At 42.9% G+C, this 15,537-nt stretch overlaps 1 protein-coding gene across 2 annotated transcripts in view; it reads right to left on the bottom strand.

Moving 5' to 3' along the window:
• Positions 1-15,537, bottom strand: part of THSD4 (thrombospondin type 1 domain containing 4) — a 698,888-nt gene that overhangs the window by 550,930 nt on the left and 132,421 nt on the right. For both annotated transcript variants that reach the window (XM_077939655.1, XM_028851087.2), the window contains exon 5: positions 8,158-8,605. In XM_077939655.1, the coding sequence (XP_077795781.1) occupies positions 8,158-8,605 (448 nt within the window). The remainder of the gene's footprint in view (positions 1-8,157; positions 8,606-15,537) is intronic.

The raw sequence follows: 15,537 nt of genomic DNA, 5'->3' as shown, positions 1-15,537 counted from the left end.
ACCAGCTACCATAGCAACATGTGATGTATTTAACGTCACCACAGTCATGAAACCTTTAAAAAAAAAATAAATCTAGAAAATGTCCCTGCACTGTCATGAGAAAGTGGCTGTGTGACCTTGGGAAAAACATTTAGCTTCTCAAAGTCTAAACTACCACAATTGAATAACAAGCCCTGTACCACCTTCCAGGCCCCAATCCCCAGGGGGTTTTATGGGGATTTTTAAATGGTAATACATTAATGTTTCCAGCTCTCTGTAATGCTCAATAAATGTTTGCTGAAGTGGAGACACCAAATGTCCACTGTGGAGAATCCAGTAGTTTCAGAAGCCGTATGTGCCTGAAAAGTATGTGTTCTGAGCAAACATGCCCTTCCTTCCTTTCTCATCTACAGCTGGAAAATGGGCTTGTTTTCTAGCTATAGAGAAATAGCTCCGGCTATCTTGCACATTTTTCAAATATATTTAATATCTCCTTTCTCAAATTACACAGAACAAACTCAACCTCACAAAAACCTTTGCCACCTTCCACCACAGACATTTTCCAGTCAGGGAATTAACTGGTTTGTCCAAAGAGTTGGGTAAAGGCTTTGGATGTTTTTTGTTTGTTTTGTTTTGCTTTAATCTGAGATTTTCTTAATTCTCAAATGCTTTTTTTTTTTTTCCATCCAAGGGAAGTTCATAATGTTCTCCTGTTCTCCTAGGGAGAGGTGTTTCCCTCTCATTCAATACCTACATCAAAGTCCCAAAGGATGTTAATGTGACACTAAGCCCAGCCATTCACCCAGGCCAATCTTAGATTTTTAAATATCCGAGATCCCTTCAAATCTAGGCCTATCTCAAGAGTGCTTACTTATGACTGCCTATTTATATTATTTACATATCTCTCTGTCTGTAAGAAGACCTAAAAAAGAATTCCGTTTTCCCTAACTAATCAGGAAGCACATGGCAAAATGTAAACTTGTTAAAAAAGTTAGTCTGGTGCGGTGTGGCCCATGCCTGTGATCTTTTGGAGGCTAAATTGGGAGCACTTTTGGAGGCTAAATTGGGAGCATGCTTGAGTGCAGAAGTTCAAGACCACCATGGGCAACATAGCAAGACCCCATCTCTACACAAAATAAAAATAAGCTGAGAATAGTAGTGCATGCCTGTAGGCTGAGGCAGAAGGATTGTTTGAATCCAGGAGTTTGAGGCTGTAGTGAGCTATGATCATGCCGCTGCACTCCAACCTGGACAACACAGTGAGACCCTGTCTCAAGCAAAACCAAAACCGAAAACCAAACCACCTTACTCTCCTAGGGAGCATACATTTCCTAGTGGCTATTTCCGGTATCACACTAATAAGACTGGCTTCCGTCCCCTCTGCTATCTGCTGAGGCAGGGTGTAAAATTCCATTCAAAGGCAAATATTCATTGCAGCGCTCCATGTGTCAGGTGTTGACAGTAATGAGGATACAAAGAAGAATCTGCCATAATAGCCTCCCTCAGGGACTTACAGGCCCACTCGAGAAAAATGCATAAACAAAAATGTATAATCAAAAATGTATAATGCATGGAAAGGAATGTAGTGAATTGTTTGGACACAATATTTCTAATCTTGCAAAGGAAGGAGTTAACTGATTTTTCCTAATGTTGAAAAATCAAGAAAATAAAAATTGTTAATATACTACATACAGCCAAAAACATAAGTTAAAATAAAAAATGTGGCTAGTGTAGATCAGCAGGAGTGGAAGGAAAGGGGGTCATTTCTTCATCTTCCAGAATAAGGAATTGATGCAGAAAATTTAAGTTGATATATCGAGAAGCAGGGGTATTAATATGCCATTTCAAGTTACAGAGAGAATGAACATAAGAACAAGAAGTTAAAAATCACTGGCTGTGATTACATCTTGAGAGAGAGACTAGGATATACACGTCTTTGCTGTTCTGATATTTCTTACTCTTGTTTGTACAACTTTTTATAATCATGAAAAATGACAACTGTTAACAATTCTTATGTATATATATTTGTGTGTGTGTATATATATATACACACACACAGGTTTATGTATACATATGTGTGTGTGGTGTGTGTATACACATGTATACATGTTTAAATATACATATGTGTGTGATTCATATGAGTGTGTGTGTGTATAAATATATATATATGAAAAATTAAGAGAATTTTCTATGGAAATTCCAAATGGTCTGAGAAGACAGAAAGAAAAATGCTGCAAAAAGCACTGATTCTTGCACATATTTCCTAGATGAGGAGGCTAGTGATAAGCTCATGATAAGGGAAACTAGCGTTGAAACCCCCAGTCTGTCCATCCAGTAACTGGCCTCATGGTTCCTGGCAAGCTTTACACCTTACAGAACTGACTCGATTCTTACTTGGCTCATTTACTAAGTTTTTGCTTAAAATTGCAGTCAGAAAGTTGTTAGCTACTCTTTCATTCAATATCAGACTAGAGATGGAGTAGAATTAGAATCTGCTTGCAGAGCACACCCAGCTAGATTTGAGATTTGGCCAACATCTTCCCCTTATTTGCACTTACTTTGGGGCAGAAACAACTACATATGGATAAATCCATTGTCAAAAGCCAGTCCTACCCCAGGGAAATTCACTGGAGAGTCATTGATACCACAACTCTCGTTTGCTGTAAGTTGCTTTTAGCCCCAGGAGTTTCTCCCTCATAATGTTAAGTGCACTCTGTCTAAACTCAGGATCACACCTCCTTTGGCAGCAAAGCCCCTTAAAAACTCATAATTTTGTCCCTGCCTTGCACTACAGCCTCCCTCCTCCAGAAGAGGTCAGAGTATCAATCAGTCTCCTCTCCAGGGAGAAAATGTTGCATTCAGAGTGCCTAGGAGAAAGTGTCGAATTCGGAGTACCTAAGAGAAAGTGGGAAGAGAGACACCTAAGCCTCCAGGACAAAGGCAAAAAGGATTTTTGTTGTTGTTGTTTTAGAGACAAGGTATTGCTCTGCCCCCTAGGCTGGAGTACAGTGGTGTGATCCTAGTTCAATGCATCCTCCAACTCCTGGGCTCAAACAATCCTCCTGCCTCAAGCCTCCTGAGTAACTGGGACCACAGGTACACACCATCAACCTCAGCTATTCTTTAAATTTTTTGTAGAGATAAGGTCTCACTATGTTCCCCAGGCTGATCTTGAACTCCTGGCCTCTGGCCTCAAGCAATCCTCCCACCACGGCCTCTCACAGTGCTGGGATTACAGGCATGAGCCAATTAAGCCCAACTGAACCTGGCCAGAAAAGGGCTGTTTTTTTTTTAACTGCATCCCCTCAGGCACCAGAGGAATTGAGGTTTGATTTCTCCTTCCTCTGTTGCAATCCCTATAAAAACTCTAGCTATCAAGTCTTGGAATTCAATGAGCTTCCATGAAGAAGGAACTTAACTGTTCGCTCTGTTACTTGAGTTCCTATTACTTTTAGCCCTCATTGAGAAAGTGCAGGGTTGCGGATTAATCATGGCTTCTGCCCTGTGTTGCCCCTTCACCGCTGAAGACAAACTTGCAGGTGAAGTCTTCACTCACTAGAAACACATCTGATTCCACCAAGAGGTCCTTGAGTGCCTCCTTCTTGCTTCTCAGCACTTACTGGACTGCAAAGGGCCTCCAGGACCCCTGTCACTTGCTCTTCCTAAAGCATCCTCCCTCGCCTGGATAATCCGCACCCAAATTCCACCCAAGCCAAGTTAATTTCCACTGTGTAGGGATTTGAAAGGACCTATGTGGCATGTGCAATGGCACATATGATCTACACTGTTAATGCCTTTTTATGAGTCTATCCCTCTTACTGGACTCGAGCTGCATAAGGCAAGAGTCTGCTCCCATCTCAGTGTCTCCAACCATAGCCTAACACCTCACCCCATGCAATCAACATCAATGTTATGCTTATGGACTCCAAGCAAAAGCCTTCTCTTGGGAGTACTTAAAAGACTTTGCGCCACTGCACTCCAACCTGTGCAACAGAGCGAGACTCTGTCTCAAAACACAAAACACAAAAAACAAAACAAACAAACACACACACACACACAAAACAAGGCCGGGTGCAGTGGTTCATAGTTACCATAGTACTTTGGGAGGCCGAGGTGGGCAGATCACCTGAGGTCAGGAGCTAGAGACCAGCCTGGCCAAGATGGTGAAACCCTGTCTCTACTAAAAATACAAAAATTAGCTGGGTATGGCGGCATGCGCCTGTAATTCCAGCTACTTGGGAGGGTGAGGTGGAAGAATGGCTTGAACCCAGGAAGCAGAGGTTGTAGTGAGCTGAGACTGCACCACTGCACTCCAGCCTGGGCGACAGAGTGAGACTCTATCTCAAAAAAAAAAAAAAAAAAAAAAAAAAGACTTTGGACCAGATTGAGTCTTGCGTCCACCACAGTCCACCACATACAGTCTGCTGAAGGAGTGTTGCACTAGCTGATGTTTGAGATGTTGGTGCTGGAAAAGACCATAGATTCTCCATCTGTACTAGGATGTGTCACCTGAACTTCCTCATACACATTGTAGGCAAAAATAATAATAATAATAATATTTCCTTATCTTTAAAGTCTACATTCAGAAATCTTGTATGAATTGAACAACCTCAGAGACATGTTGGAATGCTTAAAATTCCTAGATCACAACATAAGATAGGTCTTAATATTAAACGTGCACATCGGAAGATGTAAATAATTCACTATCATGAAGTTGGTTATCTATAATTTCACTCTTATCACTTTAAAGTCACCATGACCCAAGGCTGATAACACTGAAACTAAATCACAGCTGAATTGCTGGGTCTCTTGGCAATCTTGTTTTGTCACTGTGTAAAGGTAAAGGAGCCTCAATCGCAGCTAACACGGGACTGAGGACAACTCTGAGCAAGTCTGATCATTTCATCCACGCATTTCTTCAGTTACCACTGAGAACCTGGAAGATGTTCAGATATGGGGAGACCTTACTTCATTCCTATCTAAAGGGGGGTATGCCAGTCACGTTTATTTCCTAACAATGTGTCAGCACCATGCCTTCCATGTGTGGCTGCCATGCCAGCTCTTCGATATGCCATCTTGTCTGAACCTGACATCAACCCTACAGGGTAAGGATTATTAGCCCACTTTACAGATGGTCCTCAGGGTGTTAAGTGACTTGCCCAAGGAAACTCAGCTCCTCTGTGTCAAAGCTTGGCATCTGTATATCTTTTCCTCTTTGAGTAGGAATACTTACATAATTGGGGCATTCATGTCCTCTCTTGATGCTGGACATCAGGGAGGACAAAGAAATGTCTACATGAGGTCATTGATGCTGAGATGCTGGGGCATATGGGTCCATCTGGGGAGTATATAAAAAAAGCAATATAGCTGAACTGAGACTACTCCCCTTAGAAAGGCCTGTTTGCAAGGCTGGTCCATGGCTGGCATCTGGGAACTTGAATCTCAGGGCAGTTCTCAGCACTCCCTAAATGATAGGAGTGGCTCACGGTGCCTAAATATAGCTTATGCTAAATACCTGATTTCTTTTTGGGAGTCTGGAATTTTGATATGTGGCAGGCAAAGGGTGCCTATGTGACCAGCCCTCAGTAAAAACCCTGGGCACAGTGGGGGCTTCTCTGGTAGACAACTTTTACATGTTGTAACAAGTCATTGCAGAGGAATTAAGCAAGTCCTGTGTGGTTCCATTGTGATTCTGGAAAGCTTATGCCTAGTTTCCTATGCTCTTTGGCCTATGTGCCTTTCCTTTAGTGATTTTGCTTTGTTTATTCAATCCTTTGGCTGTAATAAGTCGTAACTGTGAGTGTGACTATACGCTGAGTCTTATGAGTCCTCCTAGGAAATCATCAAACCCAGGAATGGTCTTGGGGACCTCTGACAGGGAAAATTTTAAAGAGATCATGGGGGTGTGGCCCAAGTCACAAGAAGCCATGGGCTTATGAAAAAAATATACGCAATAATGGAACCTCTAAGGAATAACATCTCTCAATAAGGGTAAGCAGGATGTGGACTTGGGACAGTGGGGTGCACTGGGGAGGACACTATGCACATGTCACAGGGAAGAGAAGGGAACTACACCTATACAATCCCATGTCAACATGGGTTGGGGGCTTTATTTTACCTTCTTCCACAATGCCAGAAGACACCATGACCTCACAAGAAGTTTCTAGGATTCCTCGCCATTCAGTCTCCTCAGTGGTGCCATTACCCCAGCACCCAGGGAAGCACAGCTTCTACATGGGGAGAACAACCCTGCTGTTGGCAGCACAGGTCTGGCAAAAGGGGCATGCTTTACAAAAGTAAGTTAAATGCAAGGAATGCTAGGCGGGCATCAGCTCCACATGGATGCCAAATGCCCCCTCTTTTACTTTCTCCCCATGGTTTGCTTGGTCTTCAAAACTAAGAGATATATTAGTCAATGGGAGAAAGTGTTCTATATTACAAATGAGTTCATTTTGTTTTAAAAGAACAGCAATAGATATTCAGGAACAAGGGCATGTCTGACCACGAAACCAAGCAATTTTTTACTTTTTGATTTACAAAGTACTTTCCTACCATCACCTCATTTGATCCTCAAAGCAATGCTAGGAGGTAGATACCACAACTTTTCTCTGTTATTCTCCATGACACCTACCCTGTTACAAGACAAGCAATGATGCTCAGTGAAGACTTACTGGTTGACTGATCAGCAATGGCCTTAGAAAAATTACTGCTTTTTAAAATTAATGATTCCTGAAGTCCGACAGTGGAAGAATAAGCTAAAAAGCAACCCAGGCATTCAATGAAATTATTAAGATCACAAATTAAGTCATTTCTATGGACTCTATAGCAGGAAACATATTTTTAATGAGGAAATCGAAGCTAATATAGAACAGCTGTCCTGTTACCCAGCAACAGAGTATTAAGGCAGATTAAATTATTAATGAAAAATATCGCGACTCAGAAATTTAACCTCTTAACATCCTCTCGTTCATTTCTCTTTAATACACAGTCTTTAAACTGATATTTTTAAAAATTCCTTTGGTCATCAAATACAGTTAACATTGATAGTTTGTTCTACTACTCACTAGTTGTGGCATCTTCAGCAAGTTATTTGACCTCTCTTTGCAACTATAAAATGAAGAGAAGAGCAAACTCATGGTGAAGGAGATTAAGTGGAGTAAGTAGAAAAAGTGCTGAGCACAGGCCAGGTGCAGTGGCTCACACCTGTAATCCCAGCACTTTGGGAGGCAGAGGTGGGCAGATCAAAAAGTAAAGAGATCAAGACCATCTTGGCCAACATAGTGAAACCCCATCTCTACTGAAAAAATAGAAAAATTAGCTGGGTGTGGTGGTACACACCTGTAGTCCCAGCTATTCGGGAGGCTGAGGCAGGAAAATCACTTGAACCCAGGAGGCGGAGGTTGCAGTGAGACGAGATTGCGCCACTACACTCCAGCCTGGGTGATAGAGCAAGACTCCATCTCAAAAAAAAAAAAACAAAAACAAAAAAAAGTGCTGAGCACAAGGCCTGGCTTATGAGTTTTTTATAATGGTAGATATTATTTAAATGCATGAAGATAAAATCAATAAATATTTACTGAACTGATATCCAAAGTGGGTATACCTATATATATATATATATATGCATGAGTACAGCTATACAAGTCCTTAAAATAACAACATACTTTCACACAGGTTAGGAACTTACTGCTGCCCAGAGGCCTCTGTGCACCATCCGTCACCCCAGTTGTCCCAGCTCTTCCCCGAAGGGGAGACTCTTTACAATTTCACTCTCAGACTTCTTCATGCTACAATACCTAGAGTTTACACCTGGAATAGCAGAGAACCTCCGGGAAACTTATATATTGCACTTGAGCAAAGAATAAATATTGTTAACATGAGTCACTGAGAATTTGGGGGTTGTTTTGCAGCAATAGCTATTAATAATTAACACCACCATTAAGCGATTGTCAACAAGCAATTCAAGAAGCAGTGTATAAGTTACTAAAGCAATAACTTTAAAAAAAGGAAAACTATGTGGGAGAATACATGGAAAGAAAAGAGAAAGGAGGAAGATTAAAAGGTGTGGTAACATGGCCCAGACACTGTATGTTTGCTGTCTTCACCATGCTTAGTGCCAAATGATAGAAAAACAAGGTGCAGCTGTTTCCAGGCCCAGTATGGGTTGTGTGTACTCACGTTGGTGTTGCACAGCTTGTATTGCCGATAGGCCCCGATGCACGAGATTGCTGTAGATCGGGCAGGCTGGGAGAAGCTCTGCGTCGCCCCATGAGTCCCCACACCGTGGTTGTTGCTTGTTTCCGGGCTGTGAAAGAGACTTGAAGCTGCAGGGAAGCCTTGATCGTGAGTCAAAGGCAGCTGGTAGATGGAGGCCTCTGCAGCCTGCAGTCCAGAGCGAGGGCCACTGTCACTTTGGTACAAAGGCCCATGTTGGGGGACCTGGTGGGCTGGTGAGCTGTAGCCATGCCTAGCAGAAGATGCCCCCTGGGACCTAGAATGCCGGGATGAGGGCTTCTGTCTCCGGAGCCTCTGTGGCGTGTGTGCAGTGTCTGTCTGCAGTGGTAAGATATATGGGGCCTTACCATAGCCGTACTTGCCAGGGCCGATGGGACCACGAGTCCTGCTCCTAAAGAGAGATAGACAAGAGAGGAGATGATCAGAGTCGGATGAATTTCGTGTTAACTCAGAAGCTCTGGTCCATGGTAGAGATGACCAGGTAGGAACGGAAGCTTGGGAAAGGGTCTATGGTAGACCTGGGAAGTAGGGGGAGCACATTTTAGAAGGGACCATCGTGGAAGCTGGAACAGAGTCTCCATAAAGGCTGGAAAATAGAATGAAAGAGGGAATCAACAGAGGACGAACAGTGGATGATGCAAGTGGTTGGAAATGAGATTAGAACAATAAACTGTGGTCAGCGTGTAATTTTTATGTAAAGAGTCTGGGCATTTTTGTAGGTCACCTGGAGCCACTGAAGGTTTTTGGAGAAGTATAAACATATGATTGCAATTTCAGTTACAGTAACTTTCCTGTTCACCTTTTTTTTTTTTTTCTAATAATGTACTTTTTGCTCATTCAACTAACTGTAGTATTTCAGACCCTGTTTCCTTCACCATTCATACTCAAAGAGCTCTTCTAGGTAATGGAACTTAGATAAGCAACCAAAGTCTAGTGCAGTCCTAAGGCCTCACTTGCACTGATTTTAATCCTGAAAATACTCAAGGGCATTAAACACTTGGCTCCTCCATCACTCTTGAAGCAGCCCATGCTAAGCAATGGGTAAATGGCCATCTTCACATCGGTTTAGAAGAATAATTGTCTCGGGTCACACAAAAAAATACACTAACAACAGCTGATGAGCTAAAAAATACATTGCAAAAAAAATCTCATGATACTTTAAGAAAGTTTATGAATTTGTGTCAGGCTGCATTCAAAGCCATCCTGGGCCACATGAGGCCCATGGGCCATGGGTTGGACAAGCCTGGTTTAGATCTTTAGGTTTTTGTAAAGACCCACTGCCCTGTGGTGGGATGGGGTGGGGGGAAGGGGCAGGACAGGGTAGAAGCCCTGATTTGTAGCATTTGCCCACTCCTATGGTGTAAATACTTCCAACATGGCTGACATCAAGCTACCAATGTGAAGACACATTGAGCTCTGGTGAGCAGGTAAAAACCAGCTCCAGAACACCACTGCATGTATACTTATTGTGCAACTATTCAAAAATTAATCATCCATAGTTTTCAAGACCCCAACCTTACAACTGAAAGCAACTAGATCACAATGCAGGGTGGGGTAAGCGCCTTAGAGGCCATGCAATAAATGTTGCTTTGGGAAATTCTGGGGTAAGAAAAAGCACTTCTGTCTGGAGGGATCAGAAAAGATTTCACCTTCACTGGCATTAGAGTTGAGGAGCGCAGGTTCCAAATCTCTGTGGAAGGACTTAAGTAAGTCAACTAACTCTTACTTACTTTTAAGATGACTGAGCTGGATTAAATGACCGCCAAGGTCGCTCCAACTCTAAAATTATACGCTTCCATAATAATTAATTCTACATTTACATAAAATTGGAAATGTGCCCAAGGGTTTCTACAGGATGGCCCCATTAAAATAAGCACATTAAAATAGCAATCAAGGTGAAACATTGATTTCTGCCCTCATGAGAAAATTCTTTCTTCACTCTCCACATAATCACTGAACATAAAATTTAATAGACCACAACTAATTATTAACATCTTTATTACTAATTGCAACTTCATTCTTAGCTGATACGGAATTAAACCACGCCACAGTGTTTATTTTGCATTTAGGTCTTTCTCAATTAATCTTGGCAACACTTGGGACTCTGTTAATGATGGGGGCTTTAAGAGATGCAATTAAGTTAGTCATATATATATATATATCCACACACACACACACACACACACACATATATATAAAACTTGGATGTAATTTGCCTTTTTCTTTCTTGTGGCAGGCCAGGTAAAATGAATTACATCATGCAAAGGCAAAGGAAAGAATTTCTGCATATGTGTGTGTTTTTTTAAGATCTGAAAGCCTACCAAAAAATTCTAGCTTCAAAGTAAGTACTGGATGGAGACCCTAGCTGAAGGTAACAGAGAAATGGGCATGTGGAATAGCACTTCTCAAACTTGAGTGTTCACAGGCATCACCTGGGATCTTGTTAAGCCGCAAATTCTGGATCTAGGACATCTAGGGTGCGGCCTGAGAGTCTGCATTTCCAACAAGCTCCCGGGAGATGCCAATGCTGCTGGTCCACAGACCCACAGCTTTGATAATCAGTCACAGAATAAAATAGAAATTCCAAACAAAAGGGTGAAAATTCAACACTGCAAATTATTGTTTTTAATGAAGGAAAAATGGCAATGAAATTCAAACCAAAAACCTCTGAGTTGGAGGCAGATACAAAAGATCTGCTGGCCCGGGACAGGCTGCCCTGCTGGAACTCACTCAGTGAGCACTGATGAACCAAAACTGACTCGAGCTTCCTCTTGGGGAGCAGAAGAAGAACCTGCTGTTGGCTGATGACTTGTGTAAGCATCTTCCCAAAGGCTGCCATCACCCCTGAGGGGAGTAACATATACAAGCACCAATGTATATTTTTGTATTAATATTGCCTTGTGGGAAGCTCTGCCTAAATTGGAGAACCATTCAAAACCCACTGACACAGCAACATCATTGGAAAGGTGATGAAACGAATGCAAATGAGCAGTTAATTCTAAAAGACCAAAGAGAATGAGCAACCAAATCGGGTGTGTTTATGAGAGATCTGATTTCTGAGTATTTGACTCAGAACATTTGGACAAGTGGCGGATTCATTCTGGCTTGGCCAGGAGAACGTTTGTTTTCCTTACAGCTGGTTAGAGCTAATAATCCTGATGGGTCTGAATGGCCTCTTCTCCAACAGGACAGAGTCCATCTGGCCGCTTGCAGGGGGGCCTCCACAGAACTGGGCAGATTTATGCAGAGTTGTGATAATAAGTACAGATGTGGCGATGGGATCTGTGTGGCCAGTAAACTCCTCCAGGAGAATCATGTGGTAGGTGCCTGGGGGAGCTGCTGAGTAGTTCTGCTTGGTCTCCCCAGCACCCATCTCTGGGATTTTACTTTGGGTGCTCCACTTGTCAAAGCACTGGCTAATTTCTGAAAGTTATGTCTTGAGAAAGAAATGGAAAAGGCACAGTTTGCAGACCAGAGACGTGGGAGTCAGTGTAGGCTAGTGGTTCACCACATGGACCCTGAGGCCAGCTTTCTGGGGTTTGAATCCCAGCTCTGCTACTTGCTAGTTTGGAAACTTCAGGTAAGTTACCCAATCTTTGTATGCCTCATTTTTTTCAAACAGGACCAGGATTATGATGAGGCCAGTGAAGCACCTAGGACGCAATATTTAAAGAGATAACAGTCAGGGTCGTGGAAGTGCTGGTAGGAACCTGAGAGTAATGTCTTCTTAAATGTTGCACCCTAAGAACCTCTCTAGCTGCACTCCAAGCCCAGTTCTGGCCTTGTGTTCATTTACAAATAAACACAATAATAGTACCATTGTTACAGATAGTTGCAAAGGTTAAATGACTTTAGAGCAAAATACCTAATGCTTCACACAGAGTATGCATCATACAAGTATTTGCCTTTACGTAAGAAAACCTCTAGTTTGGCTATTTAATAGCTCTACCAACTTTGGCAAATAAAGCACCTTTAGTTTTCTTACCTGTAAAATGAGAGTATGACCATTTCACATTCACTAGGATAGCTATACTCAAAAAAGACAGATAATAGTGTGTTGGGAAAGATAAATTGGTAACCTCATATATTCCTAGTGGGAAGGTAAAATGGCGTAGTCACTTTGGAAAACTACCTGAAAGCTCCTCAAAATACTACATGTAGTGCTACCACAGGACCTAGCAATTCCAGTTCTATGCCCAAGAGAAATGAAAACATACATTTATATATAAACTTATACATGAATGTTCATAGTTACCTCATTCATAATAGCCAAACTGCAGAAACAACCCAAATGCCTATCAACTGATGTACAGATAAATAAAACATTGGTATATCTATAGAGTGGATTATTTTTCAGCCATAGGAGAGGTGAAGTGCTGATATATACTGTAACATAGATAAACCTGCAAAACATTCTAAGTGAAAGAAGCCGGACACACATGATTCCATTTCTATAGAATGTCCAGAATAGGCAAATCCATAGAGACAGAGAGTGGTTTCCAGGGGTTGGGGAGAGAGGGGAAAAGAGAGCGACTGCCAAAGGGATGGAGTGTCTTTTTAGGATGATGGAACCGTTCTGCAATTAGATAGTCACGATAGTCACGCAACCTTGTAAATATACCAAAACTATTGAGTTATATAGTATTTTTAAATGATGAATTTTATGGTATGTAAGTTATATCTCCATAAAGCTTTTTTAATGAAAGCATGTTTACTTACAAGGATGTTGTAAAGTCAAATTGAAGTTACTGATAGAAATGTATTTTTTTAATCTGAAAGCAATTTTTAATCATTTGTTTCAACAATATTTAACAAACCTTTATTGAGCAACTTCTATGAGCGCCTATTGAGCATCACGTGTGATATTTTTTTTCTACTTGTTCACATTTCCAGCCCTGACAACATAAGTAAATGGAACTCACCCCCCGCCCCCACCCCACCATAAAGTAGGGTTCTATGAGAAGAACATGACAGTGCACAGTAAGGGTTCTAAGACCAGGTTCCAGGCCCAGTTCATCCAATGGGTGTCTGGGAAAATTGCTGTTGCTTTAATAGTTGTTGAGATAATGGCTGCAAACAGCATTCTTTCCTTACAACAGGCTGGCTGCCATCCAGGGCTCATGCATGATCTTCCATAGCTCCACAAAGTTAATGCTAAGCAGTCAGTGTGATGACTCAAACAAAGTCACTCCATCCAGTCTCCCTTCCTACATACTCACCCTGGAGATGTGTTATCTGCAATCATCACCTAGAACTGACAACTCCTACCTTTCTGTTTCCTGCTGAGATCCCTCTCCTGAGCATCAACCCCATGTGCCTAGCTAACCTCCAGACTAGAGCCTGAAAAGTGCACATAAGTCACCCGGGGGTCTCATTAAAATCCAGCTTCTGCTTCAGTGGGTCTGGGGTAGGCCTCTGGTTCATTTGTAACAAGCTCCCAGGTGAAGCCGAAGCAGTGGGTCCTGGGACTCCACTTTGCTACCTCCACGTGTCACTTCAAAGTCAACACACTCAAGTCTGAATTGACCATCTTTCCTCCACAAAACTGATGCCCTCCAGCTCCTCCCATATTCTCTGTCTCAGTAGTCCTTAAACTTGAACAAGCATCAGACTCAGTTAGAAGACTTGTTACAACAGACTGTTAAGTCCCACCTGCAAAAACTCCGATTCAAGAGGTCTAGGGCAGGGCCTGAGAATCTGCATTTTGAACAAGTTCTCAGGTGATGCCGATGCTCTTGGTCTGTGGGCCACAGCAAGAACCACTGCTCTGTCTTACTCCCAAGTACCACCATCCCCTGAAGACGGCTGGCTCTTCCACTCACCCCTTACCTCTGCATTCCATCCAAACTCCTTGGCTTATCCACTCAACCTATACAGCCTGGCTCCTGTGGTATCTCTCGTCAGCCCTGGCCCTGCATGGACCACCTACACCACACTCCTTGCAGCTCCTCAGTAGGCCAAGGGACTTTATTCTCCATGCTTTGACCTATGCTGTTTCCTCCTCCTCAACTGCTTTCTCCAGCACTGTTTCCCAAAATAATGACCTAGTCACCCTTCAGGACTCAGCTGAAGCATTTTGGTGTCAATGAAGTTTTTCCTGGTCCAAACTGCCCTCCAACCCTCTCCTTCAAAGAATCGATGCCCTTCTCTTTTGTCCTTCCACTGGGCTTCATGTAACTGTCACGGCACAATCTTTTATTATGCTTATTGTTTGCATATCTGCCTCAGTTTACCAGACTGCAGGCTCCTTCAGGGCAGGGACTATGTCCTATTTCTCATATCCCTATAGCCTACTACAATAACTAGCACATAATAGGTGCTCAGTTAATTGACCCTAGAAAAGCTGAAATAACAAACGAATGGCTCAAACCACTATTGCCAAAGCGAGAAAAATCTCCCCTCAGCATTATTGTGCCTGTTTAATTTCTGTTATATGAAATATTACATCTTATTAAAAGACTGTTAAATTATTACAGCCCTGAGGACAAAGCCACCTCCTTCTACATAGGAATAAAAGTCTCATCTATTGTGTGAGAGCATTTCTGGTATCAAACACCTAGAGAAGAGACAGGTCCTTAGAATGGAGGGGGACCCAGCAGGGGCTGAGACTCAGCCTTCATTTTCAAAAGGAGAGAAGAATTAAGAGCTCAAGAGCTGTCAGAGCTGGAAAGCCACCCAGGCAAAGCTGTCAGCAGCCTGCAGCTAGAGCGGGGCTTCCTACCTCTCAGTTTCCAGGACGGAGGGGAGTGGGCAGAGTGACAGCCCTGCCCTCCACAGCCAGGCTGTTTGTGTTTCTTAGGCTCTCCATGTTTATTTCCATCTTGTTTTCCCTTAGAGCCCAGTCAAGTTCCTTTGAGGAGCCCCGCCTCTCTCAGCTGTGCTAACATGAACCCCACATGGACCACAGCACCCTACAGAGCAGCAGCCCCAGGGACTGCCCTCAAGGAACCAGAGGAGTGGAGCCCGAGAACCTCACGGGAAAGCGGAACTCCACGAAAAATGGGAAATGAGGCTGGCCACCCCTGCTCACGTGGAAAGTCTCCTTGCGCTGCTTAACCTTGGAGGTCCTGAGTTGTATAGCATTAAGAGCAGTGGCATTTCAGCCAGCATGGTGGCTCACACCTGTAATCCCAGCACTTTCGGAGGCTGAGGCGGGAGGATCACTTAAGGCCAGGAGTTCCAGAGTTCCAGACCAGCCTGGCCAACACAGCAAAACCCCATCTCTACTAAAAATACAAAAAATTAGCCAGGCATGATGGGTGCACACCTGTGGTCCCAGCTACTCGGGAGGCTGAGGCACAAGATTTGCTTGAACTGAGAGGC

The sequence above is a fragment of the Macaca mulatta genome, chromosome 7, assembly GCF_049350105.2.
Source record: "Macaca mulatta isolate MMU2019108-1 chromosome 7, T2T-MMU8v2.0, whole genome shotgun sequence".
Classification (NCBI taxonomy): Eukaryota; Metazoa; Chordata; class Mammalia; order Primates; family Cercopithecidae; genus Macaca; species Macaca mulatta.
This window is presented reverse-complemented; position numbering and strand designations above follow the sequence as displayed.